Genomic DNA, 19133 nt, shown 5'->3' on the forward strand with positions numbered 1-19133 from the left:
ACGCCGGAGCGGGAGCCCCGGCACCGCGCCGCAGGCTGGCAAACGAGGCGGGAACTGGAAACCTCGCTGGGGTTGTTACCCGCTGCTGCGGTCCGGGCTGCGGATGCTGGCACCTTCAGGGAGCGCTCCTGACAAGCCCCGGCAGCGAAACCCCGACTGACACCCCCCCCCACACTCCACACACACACACACCCCCCCGGCTCCTCCCGCCCCGGCGGCGGCAGGGGGTCAGCCGGGCAGGGCGGGGGGCGGCGCGGCGGCGGGCGAGCGCCGCGCCCCTCCGCGATGACGCGCCCGCATTCCTGCCTGAAGAGCGGCGGCGCCCCGAGGGGGCCGTCAGAGCGGGAGCGACCAGCGCCGAGGCGATATTTTCTTCCCCTTTTACACCGCTGGCTTTTCTTCAGTGATTTTTGTTTGTTTGTTTGTTTTTGTGTTTTGGGGTGTTTTTTTGTTTTTTTTTTCCCTACCTTTATTTATTCAGGGTGGTTGTTTTCCCCGGCGTTTTGTAGCTCAGGGTTTTATTCCCCTTGCGAGAAGCAGCAGCGGAGAGGAGCGTCTCCCCGTTCCGAGGCTTCGGGAGGACACCTCGCGTCCAGGCTCCCGCGGAGAAGGTACGGCGCGGCTCTTCACGCGGCCGCCGGCGGCCACGGGGCGAGTTTTGGGGCGCAGCAGCGGGGCTCCGCTCCTCCGCGCCTTTGTCTGGCGGCGGCCCCCCTCCCACCACCACCACCGCCGCCACCTCGGTTTGCCGGCAGCATCCCAAAAAGGTGGAAAAAAAAAAAAACCCAAAACCCAAGCGGGTGCGGTGCGGTCCCGCGACCGATTTCCATTTTCCCATTGGAAACGCCGCCGGGATGTCACCGGCGGGATTGGGGGAAGGGGGGGGGGGGGCAAGGTAAACAGAGAGGTGGCCAATGTGACAATCGCCCATCGGTGTTGCATCAGTCTCCGCTATCGGGGGGGGGGGGGGGGGGCGGTGCCGTTACCTCAGCCCGGTGGCCGCCGCCGCCGGTACCGTCGCCCGCCCCCCCCCCCCCCGCCGCGGGGTCTGTCACCTTTGTCTGCCCGCGCGCCCCCCGCCCCGCCGCGCCTGGTACTTTTCCACTCGGGCGGGGGCCGCCGAGCCCCGCGGGCGGGTGGGCCACGTGACGGGCCGCGGCGCCCGCTGCGGCAACTGACGTCGCCTCCCACCTCCGCAGGCGCGGCCAGCCCCGCCGCCAAGGACAAAAGAGCGGGTCCGCCGAGCCCCCGGCTTCCTCCTCCTCCTCCTCCTCGTCGACACCATGAGCAGCGCCGAGATGGGCAAGTTCAACATCTCCCCCGACGAGGACAGCAGCAGCTACAGCTCCAACAGCAACGACTTCAGCTACCCCTACCCCACCAAGCCGGCTGCCATGAAGAGGTGAGGCGCAGAGAGTTGGGGAGGGGGGTGTCGAAAACGCCGCCGCCTCGGGTCCGGTGTTGACAGGCGTCAAGGAGAAGCGCGGAGGTGACTGCGGGCGTCAGCTGTGTGCGCTGGGGAGGGTGGCGGGGGCGCGGCGTTCTTCTTTTGGGGGGCACTCGGGTGGTTTTTCTCGTTCGCTTCCCCTCGAAGCGGGTTGGGAGGCGAATAGGCGAGCCGCCCGCGATAGTCACTGATGATGCGATTTTTTTTTTTTTTTCCAGCCACTATGCGGATATCGATCCAGAAAACCAAAATTTCTTGCTCGACTCCAATCTTGGAAAGAAGAAATATGAGACTCAGTATGTAAGTACATAGCAATGACCTTTCAAAAACCAAAAAAAATGCCAAATTTATGTTTGCTTTAATTCTGAAATAAGTAATAACTTTCTATTAATTATTACCTATCTCCCTTTTCTCAGCATCCGGGTACTACTTCCTTTGGAATGTCAGTATTTAATCTGAGCAATGCTATTGTGGGTAGTGGCATCCTTGGTCTTTCTTATGCCATGGCTAACACTGGAATTGCTCTTTTTGTGTAAGTATCTTTTGGTTCATCAAAAAACAACCTTTCTGCTCTGTAATTAATAATGGAAAAATACTTGATGTCAGAATATGACCTTTACAAAGTACGTAGTCATTGCCGTAGGTGCAGAATTGCATTTTGGGATTCATGGCTTGTTTTGAATTAAGAGGTTGTGATACAGTCAGAAGGACTTGCAATCATTAAACAGATTCATTGCAAGTGCTGCAACACACAAAACATTTTACGGTGAATTTTCCTCTACTTAGCTGCAGTTTCTCCATGAATAACTGATAGACTTCCCATTTTCCAAGGGAAAGAGAGAGGTGCTACTGAACAGACTGAAGTCTGTATTAGCTTTTTCCTTCAGAGTGACAAGAGAAACTTTTCAATTAGTGGAAGTCCTAATTGCGCAAAAAGTTACGGGATCAGGCTCTAGAGAGTTAGAAGAAAAACATAGGCAGAAGGGAATTGGTTTATTTGTCTCTTGCAAGTCTGGTCATGTCTACTCTTAAAAATTTCTGTGGCCCAGTCCTAACGATCAGGGACGCAGTCTCCTTTTCCTCAGCTGACATAGTTGTGCCTATAGAGGTGCGATGTACTTACACCAAGAAAGAAATCATTTTTACTGCTATGCTTTTACTCAATTCAGGGAGCCAGTTTCAGCTACACCTACAAAAATCGGTGTCTCCCTGCAAGGGAGGGATGTGGAATAACCGGCATATCTTCATTGGTATGTCCATATTGGCAAAATCTTTCAGGTATAAGACAAGACTCCAGTAATGTAATTGGAAATGGCATGAGGAAACAATTGTGTACGGTGCTCCTAAGTGTCTTGGGAAAGTACATTTTTCATATATTGGAGGCAGTTCAGCTCACACAACATGTAGTATCAGTGACTGAGTGCCAATGGGAAGCCACGGATGTGTTTAAAGGAACTTTGCATTTTTATCCTGGAAATGGATAAACATGCTGAATGTTCAAGAGCAAGTGGAGAGTAACGTTTAGTTTGAAATTTGCCTTGCTCTGTTGCCAGATTGCCAGAAGGTTGTAGGTCAGATTTACTTCCAGACACTTGACAGTATATCAAGGTGCTGTCCGTTTCCTGAGGAAATTACCAATGTGTAAAGATTTGATCTAAAGCATTTTATTTTAAATATATGGTGATTTGTTAAGACTTCCACTTACTTAGATGATGCTAAACTGAATGAACAACTTAGCAGCATGAATTCGGAAGAGAGAGAGATGCTTCCTCTCTCTCTACACACCACTCATGCTCTAAAGATGTTCTGCAGCACCCATAAGATAATCAGCGTCATGCACATTGGAACGTCTCTGAGGAGAGGGGAAAAAAAGAATTTAAGGTTATATATTTGAAGAGATTTGCATATAATGGGGGTCCTTTTTTTCTGAAGAAAAAAATGTTCAAAACTGTCAATTTAACAGTTGGGTGCTGAGACCGTTTAGTCACCTTTCATTTCCAGATACTGCATTCAGATCTATTTGCCTTCATACTGATCCAAAGATAAACTAGCTTGCTACCTTTCGAAACTTAGTGTAGTTTGTATAGTTCCAAGGCAGGAAAGCAGTCAATTGCTGATGATACTGAGGATTTATGATGACACTGAGGGCATTACAGACATGCTTTAATAACTAGGTTCCAGATGCAGTCGATTAAGGCACTAAATTCTTCGAAGACTGTGTGGAGTCACTTGTGTCAGTGCTGTGACTTGTCACTTGTGTCAGCACTAAATAAATGAATGATACGGTCTGGAAGCCAGAAACTGAGCTTCGAGATGAGTTTGCTGACTGATCTTGTCAACACTGTAAGCAGCCATTCAAGGTTAGGACTGAGGGGTCCAGGATCTGTGCTGTCTTAATGAAATGTAACCCTTGCACGTCTCGCTGTGCTGTTTCTAAGTTGATGGCTAAATTAAATCCTGGTTAATTCCTCTCTACCTGTCAGAAATAAGAGGTCTGCTTGTGTGCATGTGTTGGTGTCGAATTGGCACCGTAACACGTTTCCTGCATTCCTTGTATGGATCTGCGAAGCTTTTCTCAGATGTTCTTGTTTCCAGTTCTTTGTGCTGTGTTTTCCAATTTTGCCAACATTAAAAATGGCACAAAAGGAATTGTAAAGAGTGCTCTGGGAACTCTAAATGGAGCTTGCCATTTTTGAGCAGATGTGCTGATTCTTAGCTTTCCTGTAAAGCAGAATGCTTGTATGGGTATAAGAAAGGACAGGGCTTTTTTTTTTTTTAATGTACTGTAATTTTCCACTGTGTTCTTCAGCAGTCTGGGAAGTCCCCCCTAGCGTGCCACTCCAGGAAGTGCATTTGCTGTGGGAGAGAATTGCAGTTGAGAGATCCGAATTTTAGATGTTGCAAATGTGCTTCTGGAAATAACATATATCTTGCGTGTAAAACCTGTGGGGAAGATAAACAAGCCACTAGTAATTCCCATGTAAGCACACATGAAGAGTAACTTTTGAACAAAGAAAGTTGTCATCTTTTTTTTTTTTAATGACAATAAATACATATTTCTGTTTGAAGACACAGCTCTCGATACGTCTGTTCATTCAGTCAATTTTTTAAGGCTTTTGCAGTTTCATCTTCACATAAAAAAAGACATGACACAGGTTTAAGCTGAAAAGCTGATTTGTTTAAGACCAAGAGATAATCTTCACTTTAGCTACAGTTAGTCACAACTGGATGTTCAATAGATGCATGACACACTGTTGAACAAGGATAGGAAGGCAGGAGAAATAGTTTCTTGCAAGGATACAAAACCATTCCTATTGATACTTTGTTGAGCTATTCATATCAAATGTAGCCAGTTATAATGGACTGACACTTGTCAGTGCTTACGCCACTTTCCAGTGAATAGAAGTGTTGTTTAATCCTACACTAGAATGTCTCTCTGTGCCTCTGAAATGCATTTTAGTATAAAATCCTTTCTAAACTAGGCATTAATTGGGTTTTCAGAATGCTTTTAGCTGGCCTTAGAATCTACAGGTTTTTCCCAGATAATATTTTAATATGATTAATTTTTACGTTTGAGCCGCCTTTGTTTAATAAGGTTACAATAAGTCATTTATGGCTATTAAAAATTTGCATGTTTTCCCCCCCCAGGATACTCCTGCTGTTTGTCTCAATATTTTCTTTGTATTCAGTGCATCTGCTTTTGAAGACTGCCAATGAAGGAGGTATGGCAAATTACTATTTTACAAATATATGGTATTTGTTTCATATGGTATCTTTGTGAAACACACCCTTCCAATGGATTCTTTTGGGTTTTTTTAGGATCTTTATTGTATGAACAGTTAGGAATGAAGGCATTTGGTATGGCTGGAAAACTTGCTGCGTCTGGATCAATTACAATGCAGAACATTGGAGGTGAGGACAAGATCTTAAAATGTCTGCGCTGTCAATAGTAATTGTTCCCTACTTATTCTTGGAGACTTTTTTTTTTTCACACAACATGTGTTCATTAACTGCTTGTGTTCAAGTGAAGTTATGAAACATGTTATGTGATTCTTGCATCTTGTGGCATATTCTATATTTGTAATGATCTATGATGTTATTCACCTACAGCTATGTCAAGCTACCTCTTCATAGTGAAATATGAGTTACCATTGGTCATCAAGACATTTATGAACATCGAAGAGACCACAGGGTAGGTGTTAGAACTCCTCATCAGAGAAACTATTAGGAGAAACAAATACGGAGACTGTATATATTTTTATATGAAGACCACGTTCGGTACACCATAGGGTAGCTTCTTACTCAGACAGAGATACAGTAAGTTTGCCCTTCCCCTGAGTGCTCCACTTCATTTAGATCCAGCCTGTCCTGGAAAAAGGGTAGAAAAATACAGGTATCGCATCATATTACAGAAAGCAGTTCTCTAAAGAACATCAGGTAAGTGTTAATGTATGTACCAGTCAGTACATACTCTTGATAAGGAAAGGTAAATGTGGTTATGGTTGGTTTGGTTTTGGTTTTTGTTTTTTCTTTTTTTTCTTACTGCATTCCAACTGGTTTGGACTAAATATTTTGGTTTTTTAGTGTTAATATTGTGGGAAGTAATTAAATATAAGACTAAGGTGCAGTTATGTAATGAATGTCTTAAGGAACGGTTCTCAAAAAGACATGGGGACTAAACATTGAGATAAGACAGAGTTTATATGCCCAAGACTAAAATGGTGGGCACATTGCCATTTAGCCCTGGAGACATCTTGACTCCATAGTGGCTTTCCTGCTTGGCTTTGAAAGTGGGTGCCTTGGGTAGGGTTCATTTCATCTAACCATACCGTCTGAAAGTTAGATTTTGAGCTTATCATTACTTTGGTCTTTGTATAAATCAGTGGAGAAAGGTGGTCCCCTGTAGTGGTCAGTTCAGTGCACCTGGCTTAGACACCTGTTTTGGGCATCTCCAAAGAACAATTTATCATATCACTCTGTATTGAGAGGGTGTGTAAAAACAGCTATCTAAACAAGATGCCTGACTTCAGATGGATAGAGTTAAGTGCTATAAATCTCACTCTTCAGAGTTGTACTTCTGTGCCTTGTCCTGAAGTGTCCCAGTCTTGAGAGGGCTGAGCAGCTCAAGACTCCAACTTGCACCTAAGCCTGAGTTCAGAAGGTAGGCATTTTTCTGCCTGTGTTCCCCAAGGGGTTCAAGCCATGTGGTGGTGTTCATACAGCTTGCTGATAGATATTGTCATGACAACAGTGCTAGCCATCTTTTTTTTTTTTTTTCTTCTCTCTTTTTTTTTTTTTTAATGTACTCAAAGAATGTACCCACCCCATTTACTTACTAGTGTAATGTTTACAAATCCTTTGCTGGGAAGGTTCATTTCCCTCCTTTGGCTGAATTCAAGTCCCTGTTTTCTACTTCTTAAGAAAGTACTGGCTGCTCCAGGGACTTACGAGGGGGCTTGGAGGCAAGTATTTTTAACTGTCCCGTCTTCAGAAAAGAATTCAAAATCGACTGCAGTTCAAGAGGGAAAGTTAAAGGCTGTGAATCTCACTGGATTCAGCTGCTGCTCTGCAAAACTAGCAGACAAAATTAAGAAATTGAGATTTGTATCTTAAATGTTTTCTTGTTGGCTGGTACTAGGTAGCTCTACACTGATTTAAAGTAAATCTTTTCTCAGTGCTCCGGCAATTGTGGACCCCATTTAACTGACTCTCTCCATGCATTGCTTAGGGGAGTCTGGGTGGCTACCATTGGCATGGATTCCACTCTGGCAGCCTGGTGTCTAAAATGTAAGCACTTACCTGTTTAAATGTCCCAAAATAATGCTTACTGTAGGAGATATTCTGAAATTCTGCGACAATATTACAAATACTAGCTCCATTATTAAAATTCATTTAGCAATTTTTAAAATACTCGGCTGTATTTTAAAGCTGTGCAATCCCATTCTTTACTCTTCAGCACAGAAAAACTTTCAAGTCCTTGGTGTGAAAGTCCTGATGGCCTCCACGTGGGGCATACACAATAATGGTATGCATTCTTATAACTGTATCAAATGCAAAGAATCCCTGTGCTGTGATTTCTTTTAAATATACCACAAGACTACTACATTCAAAAAAAAAAAAAAAAGACAACAAAAGGTACATGACGTTAATGTCGTACACATCTGAACTTTTTGAAATATGTTTTTTTACATTTAGTTATCCCAGATAAAACTGGGGAAAGAGATGAACAAATTGTTTTTGCATTTACTACATAAATCCAGAGCAAGTCTGTTAAAGTTATTTCATATTTCCACTACCATATTTAGGCTTGCAATTCAGCAATTGAGTGTGAGTGTACAAATTTCCAATTAGGTCATTAGTTTTAATTTGTTTACCTAAATAGTATACAGTCCATTTTAAAATAAATACTGTTAGATGATACCATAATGGGATATGAAGTATTAATATTTGTGAATAAATGCTCAGTGTTACTTTAATTGCTTAAAGCATATAGGATGATCCTGTAGGACAGATGAAGAAAGCAGTTACCCTGCCACGATTAAATACTCAAGGTCAGTTTTTCTATTAGTTCAGTGAAATTATATTCTGTTTACACAGAGCTAACTTCGTTTTTCTGTGTTTCAAAGGAAGATGTTAATCTTCTAACACTCCAAATGTTTTGTCAAAAAATAGCTGCTGCTTCTTATGGAAGAAATGGAAAAAATGATCTGAAGGAAAAAAAATTCTAAGGTTCTTGTCATAGATTCCCTACTGAAAGGGACTAAACGTGCCTCCAAGAGACTCCCAGTGCTTGTTGGAGTTTTCTCAGCCAGTGGGCTTGAGCTACTGCCTTAACTCCAGCCCTCACCTGTTTTTCTTTAACTCCCGCAGGGCACCCAACAGAATTTTATTTCCATTAAAAGTGGATCACCACCCTGCTGGGGCCCTGCAGTATTCTAATACATCTGGAGAGTTGGGAACCAGCATTTAAGCAAATTACTATTTTTTCCATGATTGATCCCAGTTGACGTCTTTTCCGACCAGTCATTTACTTTCCTGTCTTCTGACTTCCAGATGCATATTAATTTTAGAAAAGGACACTAAAGGAAAGGCACAATGCAGGTTTGGGGTGAGATAAGAAGGTGTTGTAGGGCTTTAGGTCCATATAGTGAGTTGCTAATCCTTTGTGACATCAGGTACTACACTTTTTGAAGAAGCCATATGTTGTAGGAGAAGATAAGAGTGAAGGCTAAACTGCAAATGTCATAATTTTTAAATACTTTGATTACTTACAAATATTAACTTTTTTCTTCAGAGAATGGTATCTTAACGGCGACTATTTAGTGCTGCTGGTGTCTGTCATCCTCATTCTTCCCCTGTCCTTACTGAAAAATTTAGGTAAGCAATGGAGTACAATCAAAATAAAAATGCATTGAAAATATTGTGGGGAAATAGGTTGATACAATGTTTGAGTCTTGAAGTACTATGTGAATTAACAACTGTCTCCAAACTTGTCTCTTGGGATTAATCACTGTTTAGGTAATTGCTGTCAGTCTACTTAAAAAATAAAAATAAAAAAAATTTTAAAAGGACAAGAAAAAGATCCAGACATCCAAGCATCTTAAGTAACAGATGTGTTTGTGGGAAATGAAAGGACAATAGATAGGGTAGCTTTAGAACAAGGCTCAATGGTAACTTTCTGTTTGTGTTCTTATCACAAAGTTTGACCTACTTTGGTCAGTAGTGAAGTAGTATAATATTGTATAACAGTCTCAAAAGAATAGGGATGCTAGACCTGGACAGTTAAATTGTCTTTGCAATGTAAATAGAATTCACCTTTTTCATTTTAGATCCCAAGCAGTAGCAGAATATTCATACCAGATGCTTTATCTGAAATGGCTATAATTCAGTGATATACGTCAACAATTCAGTTTGCACACTATTTGTTCAGAGAATCCTGTAGCGGAACCTTACTAACTGAGAGTCTCAATGTGAATTACTTTCTCAAGTTACTACTTTCTACAAATTAAGTGAATCAATAAAAACAGAAGGAAAAGGCTGTTATCTCATAGTGCATTCTATTAGAATTAATCCTAGAGTCGTTCTTAGTATATAGTAAGCAATTCACATAGTTGTTGATGGGTGTTTTTTGTTGTGGGTTGGGGTTTTTTTGTAAGTTATAAAATTTAATGTTACAGACTCACTGTACAGACCCTAATATGTGTTTGAGAACTTTCAGATCTGGGTTGAGATTAGCGGAGAGTCAATGAATAATTAACTTGTTCTATGTAACACTAAGAAAATGGCAATCTAAAGAGATCACTGACAGAATGTATTTTGTCATAATGTTATGACTTGAATGGTGTTTCTGTTTACTGTACCTTAGATTTTTTTGTCTTTCTTGAACACAGGATATTTGGGCTATACCAGTGGCTTTTCCTTACTTTGCATGGTCTTCTTTCTGATTGTTGTAAGTATAATCTTGTAGATTTCCAGTGCTTGTAAAACTGCATTTCAAAGTGAAATTAAACACAGTTTCTGAAAAGTTTCGCATATTGCACTAGTCAAAGTAACAATAAATACACGGCTTTGTTTCTAGGTAATTTGGAAGATGTTTCAGATTCCTTGTCCTATGGACAGTGACATCATGAACGCAACATTAATAAATGTGACACTGGCATCTTTGGTAAAAGAAAACATAACAAGTGATGATGTGTGCAAGCCAAAATATTTCATCTTCAATTCACAGGTAACTGACTGAAAATCAGACTTGCTGTTGAAAATAACTAAGAGAGACTAAGTACGTAGCAGATAAATTAGGTCATTTTTCCTTCAAGTAATTGCCCAGGTGTAAACTTGGGATGTGCTAAGACTTTCTGTTCCAGGAGAGTTAGGCACTATTTACCTCCTGTAGACTGCGTGTTTCCACACTCCAAATACACAGAAATTAGAGGAGCTTGAGGTGCCTGCCTGAGATGAATGGCAATAAACGCATCTCTCATTCTTCAGCACAGCATTTCTCAAGCTTTCTCAAGTAAGTTAGTAAAGCATTTTAAAAAGTAGATTGCAGAAGAAGATGAAGGAAATAGTAAAAGCACACGAATGGGAAATGTCTATGCCAAACCCTAGCATACATTAAGTTCCCCATCACAAAGTCTTCACTCTCATGAATGCTCCCAATTACAGTGGTGAATGCCTGCTCGTGGGGAAGAAGTATGTAACAGCCAATACCAAGATCAGGCTATAATGGCTTTAAGACTATGAGATGCAGAACATAATTCTGAATGGAAATACATTCAGCTCAGCAAGGACTTCAGTGGGATTTGACAGTATCTGGTACCTCAGGGACTGGGTCTAAGAAAATACGAACTTGTTTTAATTTTTGCCAAAGTTTCAGTTGTAAAGAATAGCTAGTCTTTATCAAAAACTAAACTGATAGCTAAGTCAAAACTCAAAAATCTACTGATGAGTTTTTTAAAACTAAATTTCTAATGTCTGTTGAGATACTTAAGAAAGATACTTTTGTTTTTCAGACCGTCTATGCTGTCCCAATCTTAACATTTTCTTTTGTCTGCCATCCTGCAATTCTTCCTATCTATGAAGAACTGAAGAGGTAAATGTTAGATGTGCGTCTGTAATTTCACTAAAGAAACAGAAGTAGTATAAAACAGTAGGTTCTCATTGCTAAAAATGTTTCTTTTTCTCTTTCTTACAGCCGAAGCCGTAAAAGAATGATGAATGTGTCCTATGTATCTTTTTTTGCCATGTTCCTCATGTATTTATTGGCTGCTCTCTTTGGATACCTGACATTTTATGGTGAATATTGCCTTCTCTGCTTTCTTTTAAATGAATTCTGCAAAATTCACGTTATTACTTTTAAGATAGAACAAGCAAGCATTTACTATGGGTTCTAAATATACACTGTTTGCTGGGGGTTTTGTTAATGCTTTTATAAGTGCACACCCAAAAGGAGATCAGTAGTAGAATTAGGCCCAAGGCACAGGATTAAAGCTGGATTAAAACAGATTCAGTGCCTTCAAGTTACCCCTCTGTAGATGTGCTTACAGGAGCTGTTGAGGCTTTCAATTCGTATTGCTATAACAGTAAAATTCGTTAAGGATTTAGAGCAGAAGTGGCTGTTTGAGAAGTATGTCAACTACATCTAATTAAAATACTGTTTTCTTTATAGGAAGGGTTGAACCAGAACTGCTTCATACCTACTCTGCTTATCTGGGTGCTGATGTTCTTCTTCTTATTGTGCGTCTCGCTGTACTTATGGCTGTAACCCTTACTGTACCTGTCGTTATTTTCCCAGTAAGTAATTAATTTTTTTAACCTTACTACCATTTTTTATTTTCATCACCTGTCCTGCTGCAGTCATTTACTGATTTGGCAACTCCCCTTTATTAGTTTATATAATCTTTCTCTTAACCAAAAAAGGATATTTGTTCTAATAAGCTTGATGAAATATCTCTATACTGTGAATTAAAATAAATTAAAGAAATAGGCAACATTTATAAAGCAGTAGATACAAATACGTTCATTTATATTGTTTTGCTGGTATGGTTTGATTGGGGAGGTGGAACAGATTGCCCCTTTATAAAAGTACTTGCACTATTGTATTATAAGCTTACAAAACTCGGTGTGTTTTTGTAAGTACATTGTGAACACGAATTCTGGCCATTTAGGTGTATGTTGTTCAGCAACATCCTTAGATGTTACAGAAACCCCTGGGATTTATTTTTCCTCAGTACAGATGTTTTTCCTTGTTTTTTCTCCACTACTGGCTGTGCTTTGAGAATCTAAATCACTGAAAAGAGAAACAAAACAGAAACACAGAGCTGCCTCTCAAGTGTAGGGAGTAAATATTAAAAAAAAAAAACAACAAAAAACCTACTTTCATGCCTGTCTTCAACTTCTATTAAAATCTGAAGTGTTCGGGAAAATTAAGTTAAAATACTTTCAGAAGGAAGGTCTGATTCAGGTGACAGTCACTGACTTCCATAATGAAGGCTAAACTGTCTTTTTGGTTTTGTTTTTTTTTTTTTTCTCCTACTCTTCAAAAGATCCGCAGTTCCATTACCCAGCTGTTGTGGGCAGGGAAGGAGTTTAGATGGTGGCGTCACTGTTCCATTACAGTTGCTCTTCTGGCATTTACCAATGTGCTTGTTATCTTTGTCCCTACTATTCGAGACATCTTTGGCTTCATTGGTAAGCATTTTCACATCAGTTCAAGTAGTCTTTCAAATCTCAGAAAATGCAGTTCTGATCTGATTAAATTATGTTTACCTGTTTATGAATATTTATTTCTGTGCTTTTTCAATACAGGTGCATCTGCGGCTGCCATGCTGATCTTTATACTTCCTTCTGCCTTCTATATCAAATTAGTCAAAAAGGAGCCAATGAAGTCAGTGCAAAAGATTGGGGTATGTGTAGACAGATATGTAATAGTTACGCTTGCTTACTAATTCAGAGCAAGAACTTTAGTTTCCTTCTTCAGAATTTAGGAATTCCGAATGCCTGGGGAAGGTAGTCAGTGAACTGGCATTTAATGTTGTGGGAGTTGCACAGGTACTCAAAACTGAGGAGATAACCATCACAAGGCTCAGTTCACTTCGGTGACTTCTCTCACCCCCCCAGCCCCCAATCTCAACAATAGCTGAGTCATTCTGTTGCTGATAAGAACCAGATTTCAACAGATTACCCTTTAGAGCTATACTAAAAACGTCTTGTCGTTCTCCTTTAAATTTTCTTTCAAGACCTACTTACATAATTTAGCCCATAAAAGCTGACCTCCACCGATCATTTGGGACATCCCGACTGATGTTGGTGCTCTTACTGATCTTAGATGTACTGACCCTGAATCAAATCTGAGACATACTGAGTCAGAATCAAGTCAGTACAGTGGCAGAGCCTGACTGGTATCAGCAGCTACATTAACTTCCCTCAGGTGAGGGTGAGGTCTGCTATACTGAAAATAAATGTACTTTTTTATTTGAAAAGGGATCCCAGGTATGAGAAAGATGCCTAGCTCCTTACTGTTTACTGTGATCTCTTGTCTCTTTTCCTTTGTCCTCCATGAGCAACAGCATTTGTGCCATAAGTGGGCATGACTATGGCTGTAATAGCAGAGTCTGAAATACTTCTTTTATGTTTTCTCTTTTTCAGGCTGCGTTCTTCTTTCTAAGCGGTATACTTGTGATGACTGGGTGTATGACACTGATTATTCTAGACTGGACCCAGAATGTTGCATCTGATGGCCATTAACTGTCCTGGTTTAATCTCTAATACTCCACTTCAAATGCCAGTGTTCACTCAGATACCTACTGAGAACGAAAATGAGCTATTCAGCTTCCTTTAAAATGCAGATTCTTTGCTGATGGTTCTTCTGATTGTAGAATACCTGAACTCTGTCTTTAAGAAACTATTCTGCATGATGGAAGTGGATATTAACATCAAACCACCTGAGTGTCTGGCTGAAGGAAGTGACAACTTTATTCCATTCCAGAGAATGGACAGAACTCTCTGTAGACTTTTATCAAGCCATGTTTGGCTTTCATCATTGTTACTTGGATATTTTGTTATTTTACTTGAATGTGCCTAATGGAACCATTTGATGTGAGAAATAACTCTTTAATTTACAGCAAAGTGTTTAAATAACCAATGAGAGAGAGAGAGAGAGAGAGAGAGAGAAACACTATTATTTTTTGTACCAAAAATTCTTATGGACCTCAAAAGCACTATTTTGACTTTAAGAAAAGTTTTTCTAAAAAGAATGAAAGAATAATGTAGAAGAGCTCAAAAAAATATTTAATCGGTGTCCTAAATTAAATCTAGTTTGCCTTTCAGTAGAGGCATAATTAGAAGAAATTTTATTTTAAAAAATACTTCTAATGACCAAAACAGAAAATGAACCAATTCAAGTCAAAATTCTCTAATTACAAATTCTTCCCATGAAATTCACTTAGTTCGAAGTAGAGTGAAAATAATCCTGAAAATCAGTTGTCAGCTTATTTAAGTAACTACAGTTACCTTAGTTCCCAAAAATGGTGTGGAAACTCAAAATTTCAAGCTTTAAAAAAACCACACCCTTTAGAACGGGTACGTTTGAGAAAAATGTAGTTAATATAGAAATCGTAAAGATGGCGTTGACATTTCCCTTCTTGAGGTACTCAATAGTGCAATTGAGTAAAACAGGGTTTGGGGGTTTTTGCTTTTTGTGTTTTTTCCTGTTGTAGATATAAACTGAATGGCATGGGAGCATATGAGGCCATTAATATAAAACTCCCTCCTGGAGTTCTCTTTATTAATAAGGTCCATTGTCAGTTGTAGCAATGTTTGTTGGGTTTTTTTTTTCTGTCCAATCTATCTTGAAACAGGCTGTAGGAAAACAAAAAGGTCCTAATGTAGTTTACTAGTTGTATAATATTCAAAAACTGTACAGTATTTCTCAAATTACTCATCCGTTATTGGATTTTGAATTACTTGACTATTCTGTTTCTGAGTCAAATCCACAAAATAACTGCACCAGTATTTCATGCTTGGTACAAACTCTCTTCGCATACGCAACTGGGATTCCTCTTCCAATTTATACTGTATAGTAGTATTAAAGATAACCTCATAGGCTGGATAGTCATCTCATACTTGTTTGCTTCAGAAATAGGTAAGTTTCTTATGAGCCCTAGCTAGCTAGCTATGAAACAGGTGCTGTATGGTTGTGATTAGCTGTTTTGTTTCTAGTGCATGTTTACTCTTTCATTCTTATCCCAGGTTGAAGAGAAATAACACTTGTATAACAGCGTACTTGGCTTATAAGAGGTTCTCAAACACCCCAATTATTGGGTACAAAAGCCTAGACAGAGATTATTAATGAAATAATCATGGCAATGTGGTCAATTGTCTTCATCTGACATGGCGCTTTTAAAATCTGATTTACAAAGTTCCACTCAGTCGTTGTGTCAGAGGGAACGAGTAAGGGCCTGTAATCCGTTGATTAAACAGTGCCTGAGACTTTTTTGCTCTTGTAGAATTAATCAGGAACAAATCTAAAGGATAGTCACTGTTTGGCAGATAATGTCAGTCTCTGCCCAGCCATTTAAAATCTATGAAAAAAATTGCAGGTATTTTGTATCGATACTTCTGCATGACTGTAAGTACTGGTCACTAAGTCTGTAGTGTAAAACTGTAATGAGAAGTTAGATTCCTCTTTTGTTGTTTGTATTATTAGTTTGGTGGTACTCAACTGGCAATTAACGATCCTGGAGTCAGCACTGACGAACGCTCCTTAGGTACTTCTCTGCCTCAGGTACTGTACATCCATGGCTAACTACCCCATGTTACCTGATCTCCACAGAAGTGCTGAGCGTGTGCCTCCTCAGTACTTTGGCAGCTTTTCTTCTTCCTCTCCACAAACGTAGAAAGGTGGAAGAGGATTAAAATGTTGTCTACCTTTGAGCCATTTGTAGCACATAAGGGATGAAGCGCTTCCCTTGCCAGCATTTAAAAAGAAAGAAAGAAAGTGAGAAATAGCCTCCTTTCTCTCAGTAACCGGAGAAGTGGAAGGAGGTGTAAATGAGAAGTGACTACACAGTCCTTCTCAGCAGCCAGAGAGGAGGAAAGTTTTTGTGATGACACCTCATAATGTATCATACATGTCACTTAATTCTCTGAATGTAGCAGTTTCAAGATTTTACATTATGTGTTACATTATTTGGTGACTGGCTCTCCACCTGCAACAGTTGAGTTCCACTTGGCTGGGTTGATTTCCAACATACGATTTATTTAATTATGGGTTGTTGGTTTTTTTAAAAAAACCTGTCTGCTTAAAGCTACCTACATGACAAACCACCCAAAAGAGCAGCTTCAGTATTAAACCACTCTTTTGTCACCTCAGTTAGACATTACTGTCTTCCATGATATTTCAGTCATAAATGTAACATGTTATTTATAAAACATTAATCCATTAAAACTAAACCTATTTTTCAATATTTATGATAGTCTATGTACATAAATTGTATGTGTGTATATACTGTAAGTATAATGTATATAATGTAGGTTTGGAAACCGGGACTTATGTATATATTCCTCTCTCATTACTGATTGTTACATCATTTCAAGGAGTTGTCCATGTTGTACATCTGTATTAACAACCGTCAAAGGAAAGATTCTTTTACAACAAAAGATAATGCTTACAAGAATGGAAGAAATGTGTCACACCTAAGATGTGTAAGAAAACACTAAGATTGTATTTATTACAAATGTATATGTTGCAGTAAACACAGGAGTCACTTGGGTCCATAAAAAGCATCGTTCAGGTTCATGTATACTTTTCCTCAAATTTACCATGGATGTTACAATTTCCTGAATGCAGCAACTTAACAACTTCTACGGTCTAACATATTTGTTAGGCCACCAAATTCAGGCATCCTACGGTACATCTGTGTACATATGTAAATATCCACTGTATGGTTAGAGGCCAACACTCTAGCTCCAGTTGTTGGCAGGGAGTGCAACACAGTTTCAATGAAACATTGTATGTTTTAACTGAAATAAATAAATAGATAATCCTAAGAAAAGTTGTGGTGTTTTTTTGGGAGGAGGCATTTGAAGGGTTTTCTTTAAAGACGATATTAAAAGTGTATCTTTAATTTCATGCATGTTTAACTTACTTATAAGCACTTTTCAGGAAGGGGAGGAAAAAAAGGAAAAATGGCATACGACTAAGTCCACAATTTATGACACCACAAGAGTAAACAGAACAAGTCTGGACACTAAAGAAAATGAGAGATTAAATTCTGCGAGGAACCTGTATTATGTCATTTTTTTGCAGTACGGGCATACCTGGAGACAAGACACAATGTGTTAGATCTTGTGTAAGTGTAATAAATGAGTGAGTCTTGCCAAAATCCTGTGCCATTTTCCTGCAACTGAATCTCCAGGAGAAGAATAACTGCTTCTTAAAAATTTTCAAAACCAATGTGTCTGTTTCACCTGTATTTTAGCAATTGGATACAAACCAAGTGCAGCATATCTGTTCTTTGTGCTCCAGAAATCTGTGTCAATTCATATGAATCTGTGTCTTTTCCCAAATACTAAGAATTGGGTGTGAGAGACAGTGGAGGTGTAACTATGTGTGTGATGTATACAACAAAACACTATATGAAAGGAATATTAAAGAGGCATAGTTAAGTACCCTGAAATTAGGAAATGCCTCAATTAAGGTTGCTTTAATTACACGATTGCATAGTATTTTTCATTGGAACCCCCACTGAGCAGCTGTTTTTTTTTTTTTTTAATCACATTTTCTGTGTGTTCACGGTGTTGATGTATTTGCTCAAAGTCCAAAGCCCATCCTGATGAGGTATGAATGTCCCCATTTCTCTCTGGTTCTCATTTTAACATCATCTTTGCGAAACACAAATGATTATTCAGTTGCACAATGTTGCAGGCCTGTAAGAAGGTGTTAATCTGTCTGTGCCTCTGGGGACTTGAAGTGTGGAGAGGCAGCACTGTGAAGCAGCCATACATTTGAGTCTGCAATTTAATGTCCTGCGCTTGCTTATTTTGTATTTCACCATTTGCTTACATGCATCTGAAGCATAACTGCAAACAGGTTTTGGGTGATCATCATTCTTGAAACAAGAACCCTAGGCATCAAGGTAGCCACTTGGAAAGGGTGAGCGTGTCTGGAAATGCTCATTCTTACAATTTGCCTACCATCACACAGGAATTTCATAGCAATAGAGAAGCCCTTGACCTAGAACACTGCTTGACTAGTTGAACAATTAAGCGCACCTCTCTGCAATCAGGCATTGCCATCGACCTAAATAATATGTGAAGTAGTCTTTTCTACACACTACTGATTCCTCCCAAGAGCTGGCTCATCTGCTGTGATGAATGAGACGGTGCAATGATAAAAAAAAAAAAAAGAAACAGAAATCACGTTGTGTGACAGTGTCTAAAATCCTGTGCTTGGAACCTCTTCACCCACCCCAAGGCCTTTTCTCCAGAAGAGGGATCAGCTGTCACTTAGGGTTCATTCACAATGCTGAGATTTAGGAATCTCGTGAGGCCTCTGCAAGGGAGAGATGACTTCTTTATTTTTTTTCTTCTGGTTCCCCTGAAGTTTTCACCTCTTTCTTCCCTCCCGGCCTTGCCAAGTCTGCTCTGTCCCGCGGTCGTGCCTAGGCACCTCACCCCCAAGTGTTCACGCAGCAGCTGGATCGCATCAGGCCATGCCCCAAGGCTTAGCTCGTGTACCTGTTTGCAGGACAGCGCAGCTCCCATTTGGTCTGTGTGCCCAGGTTTCCTTTCTTGCAGAAACAGAGCAGAGGGGCGGCTTGGCGTATGCCCGAGTTTCTGCGCCAGGAGCTGAGATGCTGCGAGGAAGCCCCGGGTCCCGTCCTTCTGGGAATGTGGACGTGCCACCCCATCTCCAGCACAGATGTGCCCAGCGCCCGCTTCCTCCACCTTTCTGGTTTCAGTCTCGTGAGCGTGACGGTCTGAACCCCACCTGCCTTCGCGCGCATTTCCTTCTGTCTTCTCACTTTCAGCCGTCATAAGGCGACTCCTCGTCAGCTCCGCCGCTCTTGCTCTGACCCCGGTCCCAGTTTGCCAGCTCCCCAGCAACACCACCTCTCCCAGCTCCTCTTGCGAGCCACCTTCTCCCCTCATCTACTACCTTCGCAACCCCACGCCTGCCCGAGTC

At 40.5% G+C, this 19133-nt stretch overlaps 1 protein-coding gene across 2 annotated transcripts; it reads left to right on the forward strand.

Moving 5' to 3' along the window:
- Positions 1-301: 301 nt before the first annotated feature.
- Positions 302-17001, forward strand: SLC38A2 (solute carrier family 38 member 2). 2 transcript variants are annotated; one of them, XM_075059145.1, is made up of 16 exons: positions 307-611; positions 1200-1402; positions 1666-1747; positions 1864-1979; positions 5096-5169; positions 5267-5359; positions 5558-5639; positions 8742-8824; positions 9838-9896; positions 10026-10175; positions 10960-11039; positions 11142-11242; positions 11616-11740; positions 12493-12637; positions 12755-12852; positions 13595-17001. In XM_075059145.1, exons 2-16 carry the CDS (start codon positions 1284-1286, stop codon positions 13691-13693), a joined length of 1506 nt encoding a protein of 501 aa, XP_074915246.1. In that variant the 5' UTR covers positions 307-611; positions 1200-1283; the 3' UTR covers positions 13694-17001. The 2 variants fall into 2 exon arrangements, with proteins under 2 accessions (XP_074915245.1, XP_074915246.1); XM_075059144.1 differs by having other exon boundaries at positions 302-611; positions 12493-12852.
- Positions 17002-19133: the final 2132 nt, after the last annotated feature.

This window comes from Buteo buteo, chromosome 28 (genome assembly GCF_964188355.1).
Source record: "Buteo buteo chromosome 28, bButBut1.hap1.1, whole genome shotgun sequence".
Lineage (NCBI taxonomy): Eukaryota > Metazoa > Chordata > Aves > Accipitriformes > Accipitridae > Buteo > Buteo buteo.